We start from the raw sequence: 8,276 nt of genomic DNA on the forward strand, positions 1-8,276 counted from the left end.
AAATGAGTCACGATCTTGAGGAGATATGTTAACGAGTAAAATCTCATGTCGGTTATATATAAGAACGTTAATCAAACTTTACTACACTTGAAAAGACCGACCTTTTAAGATAATTCATATACTCAAAACAAATGATCATATAAGGTTATATTTCATGCAATACTATCTCGGTAATGGGTATGAATGATGATATGTACCTTATCATTCATGACAAACCATCGGCAAATGCCGTTGTTTGGTAAGTAGATGATATTATAGTAATGAATAATATTAGAGATTTAAAAAAAATTAACATCTTATTAAACTTTTTCCAATAATTTATACCATGTCCATCATGTTTAGACCTGATCTTTGTATTTTTGAGCTGTAATCAAATAACAATATGTAATATCCTAAACTAGTTTTCAAGGTACAAAAGCTCCCCTTGGTATTTTCCTCTGCCATTTTTCAAATTGAGTGATTTTTTTGGGAGACATCCTAGTATGTTCAATCCCCCAAAAAATGGGTCGATATTAAAAGGAATGAAAAAAAAAAATGCTGTTTTTACAAATTATGTCTCATCCCTTCTTTCCTAAATCTGGTAAAGGCAATTGCAAAACACAAGTAAGAGATTTGTAAGCATTCACCAGATTTCCAGGAGTTGTGCCGTTGGAGGTATGGTAAAGCTCTTCATGAATTGGTGATCGGCCGCCAAAAATTTGTCTCAACGATTACCAAATTTCTGTTCATTGGAATATCTGGCCTAGCTTCAAATAGAGTACTTCCTGATCCTCGAAGCTGAGGTTTCTTACTATCTGCAATGGATAAATTTCATGAAATTAGTCGATTCTGTGTAACATAGAGTTCTGCAGTACATGGACATAGAACTGATTCTCCACTCTTTGGTAAGTTATGATCATGAGTTACTAACCTGATCCAAGATCATCTCGACCGTGTTGGTTTGGGGGATGATAAATGACTGATGATAAATGTAGGCAAATATGGCCATAACCATCTGGGTGTATATGAAAAATATGTTAGTTGTGTAATAAATCATCTATCCATCTTAAGGAATGATGATGGGCGTGGTGAAAAAGGAAAATAAATATCATTTGCTAGGTTGCAACATTAGGGGTTGCGTAACTATATTATTTGAAACACAGGAATTAAAATAAACTAGCACCATAACTACTATTATTAAAAGATCTGTTAGCTTGATAACTTCCCAAAATCAAGTGAAGAATTTACAGAAAAGACTACGAAATTTTACTTTAAAGTACACCTTTGTATCACTTAAAGATGTACATATCGTGTTAACCTTTTTTCAGTCGCAACACGGTTTTACTGCTGCTTAAAAGAAATCAGTAAATGCCACCTTTCAGGCATCGGAACAAGAATGTCTGAGTTTGAGCAGCCTACCTGGCAATCCATTCTATCTGTGAAACCACCATGTCCAGGAATGATATCACCGAAATCCTGGAAAATTATATGTTGAAAAGGAAGAGTTAATGGAAGTAATTGTTTATCCTACTTCAGAAAATGAAATGAATCTGCACCTTGATCTTAAAGGCTCTCTTGAAACCACTAGCAAAAAATCCTCCAAAAGGTGCTATAATTGATGCAAATAAACCTAGGCATAAAGCATGCCACTGGACGGGCAAGACCGAGATTTCCTTCCATGGGAACTGGAGAAATTCCACGAAATATCTATTCAGTATTGACCATGGTAAGAACTCTGTTACAAAATTTGAAGATCAACTTACCCACTGAGGAATCCATGCATGTAAAGTATAATACTCCGGCTTGAACAGTGGTCCCGGATCGCACTGAAGCCAACCAGTTGATAGATCCTGCAGTCATTTCCTAGACAGTAATTCTCCGCAGCTCCATCTTATTTTGTTACAAACCCTATAAAAGAATTACCTTTCTTGGGCATGTCAACCATTGAAAACGGCCGAGAATATTTGCAAGCTGCATATCAAACGTGACATTCCCATAAATACCTTTCCACAATGCTGTAATTCTATATGATTATTATATTTTTGGATCTCGTTTGATTATATGCCTGTTAGTTTGATTGCATAGCTAGTGTAGTGAATTTTCTTTCTAGTTAATTGTAATCCCATAAATAGAGTCTTCCTTCTGTAATTCTTGGACATAACAATTATACAAGTTACATTATTCTTTTTTACATTCCTATCTCAAATTATTTATAGTTTCTAAGTGATAATATGTTTACCAGAAATGCGGACACTATGGTAGCAACAGATGCTCCAATAAACCCTTCTCGGGTCTTCTTTGGGGATAGCTTGATCAATGGTGTTTTACCAAAGAAGAAGCCACAAAAGTACGCAGCCACATCATTGACAGCTATAAGGGATGCCGGAAGAAGAAACCTGCATAATTAGATGCATTGAAAGGAGTTTTAAAAGAATAGAATCCGATTCTCAGAATAAAAAATTTAAGACTCTGTTTATCTTATGTTTATAATCTGTCTATAAACAAAACCACATTTTATCCACATATTTCAAGGGGTCCACCACTCATTTCTATCTAGTTATAATTTAAACCATTTATACACATTGCCAAAACATGCTTACACCCTTGTATATCAAAGAGACTAGTTTAACTTAATAATTTCGGAGGTGTATTACCAGAATATTCCTTCGAAAATATTAGCAACAGTGAAAGAGGACTGTATGAAGACGACAATAAGAATCATATGCGTCCATGCATACTGACCAAATTGATACTTGTACATCTTCTTCTTCAAACTAAGAATGAACCACATCATTCCTGTGATAGATATGAGTAAATTTCATATTCTCAAACATCATATGCCATTAACAGGAACGGTAAAAGTAATAGAGGCACTAAGATGAAAAAAAAATAAAAATAAAAATAAAAATAAAATTTGCCGATAAATCCTGTGCGAGTATTCAAAATAAACTGACCAGCAATGTATGCAAAATAACAAATGACCATCTGATACTTGATAAGACCGCTCACGAGCTTATAGAAAAATTTATCTGAAGTCACAGTATTGACGAGCTGTTGACTGAGAATGCGGCCATATACATAAAGCATTGCTGTAAAGAAAAAATGCCTGACACAAAATATTGAACACAGTCACAATAGAAAAAAGATGAAATCTGCTCCTGAACAATTAGGAGCAATGCAGGAACTTTGGGTGGAAAGTTCTACAAAAAAGTACTTTGGTTTTTCTCACCAATTGATAAACTTAAATCCTGGAAGACGCTTATCTTCGTGAGCTCTTCTAAGCAGATGGAACAGCTCGGATGCCATGAATATTTGGATGACAACTACCATTGCACAAATATAAAGATGGCCCAAGTAAAGAATCAGTATGACGCTCCCAAGCATCCACAACGATGAAAATGTGCGAATCCGCATAGATCTGTATTTGTTTTGATCATTAACCAGTAAGAGGCTTCCATTTAATTTGCTTACATCAGGAAAAACCTGGCACCAAACATGAGAGCCGCATTTTCTAAGTAAAAATGACCTCTTTCAGTCAACTTCATTTAGCCCCAGTAAACCATTCAAATCACATGCAAAAAGAAATCATTTTACAAGCTTTTGGATGAACAAAATGCCTCTCCTCTTCAATCCCCAACCCTCCCCAGATCATAGATAATATCTTTCTAGTGCTGTGATCTGTTTAGAACAAAAATAGATAGTGACAGAAGAATGATTCCACTAATGAAACTTACCGGTCATAGATGTCAAATGGTGTTCCACTATATTAATCAATGCACATCATCAGATAAGGCAAGCTAATAACCTTACTCAAGTTTTCATGTCACCGAAGTTGGACCAGAAAAATAAAAATAGCCATTAAATGATGGTGACTAAAGTTTAAAATAGAGAGGTCAAAGCCGTAGAGCTCATGGCATAAGGCGGCATTGTCACCATAATAGTTCAGACTGACAGGTGAGAAGCATATGGAGCTCAAGGCATCAGGTGGCCCTGTTCCCTAAGGACTTGTGTCAACATATATTAGATGTTTTTCCATATATATGCGAGAAGATACGACTTAACAGTGGTGTTCCAAAGCTAATTTTGAAGCCAACTGCTGCCATAGCAATAGTGGTTTATGAAAGAACTTGAAAGTTGAAACTGAATTTGCAGGAGAAGAGCTTGAAACTCCTCTTTAGGAGAAGGGATGTTCAACTTCCAAATGAAAGGACAGAAGACGAAGAATGATCAGATTTCATTTTTCCCCTTGTCTGTTTGTCCCTATGGACGTCAATTGTGAATCTGTGATAGTACAACTATTTAAATTGCGCGTGTAATAAATTATTTTATAAAGATGTCACAGACCCAGAAAAAGCATCATTGGAATAAATAGCTGTAGAAAGAACATGCACAGAAGAATATGTGATTATTTTTCAAATATTAAATCTATGGTGAAGTGCAAAAGTTTATGTCAGTCAGAACCCTCTCTGCCCAACTGCAGAAAGGAAATTGTGTACTGCTTACCTCGTGTGAGTGCCAACGTCTTCGATGACGAATTCGACAAGTAGGTGTTGAAGGTAAAGGGGGACTTTTGCTCTTCTGCATTGTATTTACTCTACTCTCACCTTAAATAATTGAAAGCAGAAGAAAACCCTTACAGTAGTAAGTCAACAAAGTGGACAGGGGCGGGAGTTGCTTTATATAGGACGAACTTGCGAGAATATTGGAGTGCTCAGGTCGTTACCAGCTGATAAGAATGAAATATATAACGTGTGAGATTAGAGTAAATTTATTAAAAAAATAAGAAAATTATAGTGTTGTTTGCTCAAACTAAATAGTAAGAAAGAAGCACAGGAGCAAAAGAAGACAAACTGACACTATTTTGCAAACTATAGCAAGTATGGTAGGCTAATTCATATACCTTAATGAATTAGATCAAGCTAATGGTGTTTAACTAAAAAGGTGTACTTGTTTAAAAGATCACAGGTCAGTACCTATTTATTAGAATTTTATAAATGAGGTGTTAAAGATTTGAGGTTCATCTTAAAATACCAACTTTGTTAAAAGGAATAGCCCAAGGCCTTTTTAAGTGGATCTATATTTTCATCTTTATTCGATATGAAATTTTATCCCTTAACATGCTCTTGTAAGATGGTGGCTCGTTTGAGTAGACCAATCTTAAAATTCGTATGCTCATTTATTGAGTTTTAATCGGATCGGATCACTTGTTGGAGCTTAATGGATTCTAATACCATGTTAAGATTTGAAATTTCATCTTAAAAGGTCAACCTTGTTAAGATGAGTAGTCCAATATCTTTTTAAATGGGTCAATATTTCCATCTTTATTTGACGTGAGATTTTATCCCTTAACATGAGACATATTAAATCAGGTAGCAAAATTCACGCAAAACCTAACGTGGAAACTCGAACTCGTAACAGTTTTTCTCTCCTCTCGGATTGTGTTCTACATGGTGCCACTATGTTTATAGAGAATCTAAAACTAAACTTTGATATCCAGTGAACAATGGAGTTATGATGAAACCATCGCGGTATCAACTAAAACAGAAGAAAAATGTAAAAATTTGACATTTTTTAAAACTTCAACTCCCTCAAAAGCTTTGTCGCAACTATTTTCTGAAAAAAACTAAATGCGATAAAATATACTATAACATCCTAAATGATCCACTTTGCTACATCACATTTACAGAAGCACATTCAAGATCATGGATAACGAGCAGGGCAAATTTTAGAAATGTACGTAAACTAGAGTTTACACGTTAAGTAATAGATAATAATCACTTGATGCACGTGATTATTATGCTTTACTAACAATCACAGTATACAAAAAGTTCTGAGGGGGCGGGGGGAATTTTTAGTTAATTTTTCTGTCAAATTTTTTCCTTTTTCTATTATTTTTCTCTCCCATAAGATAAGATTCGAAGAGTTGATGCTCAATATCCTAACATTCCAAGGCCCACCAGCATCAGATACCAAAAATTAAAGGCTTAAAAGTCCCAAGGAGACAGTAATGAACAACAAGCAATTCCCAAATTCAGTAAATAAATATTACCGTGCGTTGGATTTATTTCTAATGCCCATTAACACGTAAAATTACTTAAAATTCAATATGCATTTCAATATGTACCGATCAGATACAATTCAATATAAAATTGGAAGATTGGTACCCTCGCACACGGGAAACACGAAATGATCTTCAGGCATTCCAATCGAAATGCGATTGAATTGCGACCAAGTTATGTCAATAAAAACAGTGCGAAGAATTAAAGATGTGGCAAACAAGCAAAATGAATTCGGAAAAAAGATTACCTTCTGCAAAAATTTGTGGATAATTGTTTGTTCATCGAATTCCGATACAAACGTACAATTCAGAAATCATATCATCTAATGTTATAATGTGAGAACTAGTGTTTAAGCATTCAAGTTTCACCTTTAAATTATTGTTATTAATTTTTGGATCAACGAAATCGACGGAAAGGGCGGGAACGTGTAACTAGGATGTCCTTCCCTAAGACGAGAGATTGGACTAAATAAATAAATAAATAAAAACGAAAAGGAGATTTTCATGGTAAGTTTCACCAGGCTTAAAAAAATGTTTCTATGAAATTATTTTTGATCTATAAAATTCTAATGATAAAAATCTGAATAAGACATTAGGGGTGGAAAATGAGTCAAGCGGCTCGGAAACTTGACCTCGTTTTGAGATGATTTGTGAATCGAGTTAAACTCACTTTTCTTTTTTCTTTTTTTTTCAATTGGCTCATGCTCAGGAACCGACTCACTTGTATTCATGGACATGAGCCAACAAAACAACTTGCCTCAACTCGTCTTGGTTCGTGGATGACTCGTTTTGACTTGTGAGGCTCACAAGCCCAATTCAAGCTCGACTCATTCCACACGAGCCAAGCTCTACTCATTCATAGGGCTAACGAGCTCGGATATTTACGAATTGAATTGAATTGATGTGATTCATTGTCTAGAATTTTGATTGTCTCTTACACCTATTTCGTTCATTCCACACCGCAACATAAATCTTCATTCTTAATAAAGACGTTCTCTCAGCGTCCTTTTAATTTGAAAATAGATGGATAAGATAGATTCATTGTATAATGTTTATATTGGATCTCTCCAATATCATACCCACATAATTGTATTTTTTTTTCTATCCATGTGATGAATTTTTCTATCAATTTTTTTTCTTTTTTTTTTTTTTTTTCATCTTTATTCGATATGAAATTTTATCCCTTAACATGCTCTTGTAAGATGGTGGCTCGTTTGAGTAGACCAATCTTAAAATTCGTATGCTCATTTATTGAGTTTTAATCGGATCGGATCACTTGTTGGAGCTTAATGGATTCTAATACCATGTTAAGATTTGAAATTTCATCTTAAAAGGTCAACCTTGTTAAGATGAGTAGTCCAATATCTTTTTAAATGGGTCAATATTTCCATCTTTATTTGACGTGAGATTTTATCCCTTAACATGAGACATATTAAATCAGGTAGCAAAATTCACGCAAAACCTAACGTGGAAACTCGAACTCGTAACAGTTTTTCTCTCCTCTCGGATTGTGTTCTACATGGTGCCACTATGTTTATAGAGAATCTAAAACTAAACTTTGATATCCAGTGAACAATGGAGTTATGATGAAACCATCGCGGTATCAACTAAAACAGAAGAAAAATGTAAAAATTTGACATTTTTTAAAACTTCAACTCCCTCAAAAGCTTTGTCGCAATTATTTTCTGAAAAAAACTAAATGCGATAAAATATACTATAACATCCTAAATGATCCACTTTGCTACATCACATTTACAGAAGCACATTCAAGATCATGGATAACAAGCAGGGCAAATTTTAGAAATGTACGTAAACTAGAGTTTACACGTTAAGTAATAGATAATAATCACTTGATGCACGTGATTATTATGCTTTACTAACAATCACAGTATACAAAAAGTTCTGAGGGGGCGGGGGGAATTTTTAGTTAATTTTTCTGTCAGATTTTTTCCTTTTTCTATTATTTTCCTCTCCCTTAAGATAAGATTCGAAGAGTTGATGCTCAATATCCTAACATTCCAAGGCCCACCAGCATCAGATACCAAAAATTAAAGGCTTAAAAGTCCCAAGGAGACAGTAATGAGCAACAAGCAATTCCCAAATTCAGTAAATAAATATTACCGTGCGTTGGATTTATTTCTAATGCCCATTAACAAGTAAAATTACTTAAAATTCAATATGCATTTCAATATGTACCGATCAGATACAATTCAATATAAAATTGGAAGATTGGTACCCT

General features: G+C 34.5%; 1 protein-coding gene across 1 annotated transcript; it reads right to left on the reverse strand.

Moving 5' to 3' along the window:
- Nucleotides 1-341: 341 nt before the first annotated feature.
- Nucleotides 342-3,460, reverse strand: LOC111370312 (phosphatidate cytidylyltransferase 1-like). Its single transcript, XM_022991984.1, has 10 exons — nucleotides 3,209-3,460; nucleotides 2,934-3,085; nucleotides 2,634-2,775; nucleotides 2,219-2,375; nucleotides 1,903-1,950; nucleotides 1,743-1,829; nucleotides 1,536-1,664; nucleotides 1,399-1,455; nucleotides 911-994; nucleotides 342-794 (listed from the first exon to the last, which is right to left on the reverse strand). Exons 1-10 carry the CDS (start codon nucleotides 3,391-3,393, stop codon nucleotides 726-728), a joined length of 1,110 nt encoding a protein of 369 aa, XP_022847752.1. The 5' UTR covers nucleotides 3,394-3,460; the 3' UTR covers nucleotides 342-725.
- Nucleotides 3,461-8,276: the final 4,816 nt, after the last annotated feature.

The sequence above is a fragment of the Olea europaea genome, chromosome 21, assembly GCF_002742605.1.
Source record: "Olea europaea var. sylvestris chromosome 21, O_europaea_v1, whole genome shotgun sequence".
Classification (NCBI taxonomy): Eukaryota; Viridiplantae; Streptophyta; class Magnoliopsida; order Lamiales; family Oleaceae; genus Olea; species Olea europaea.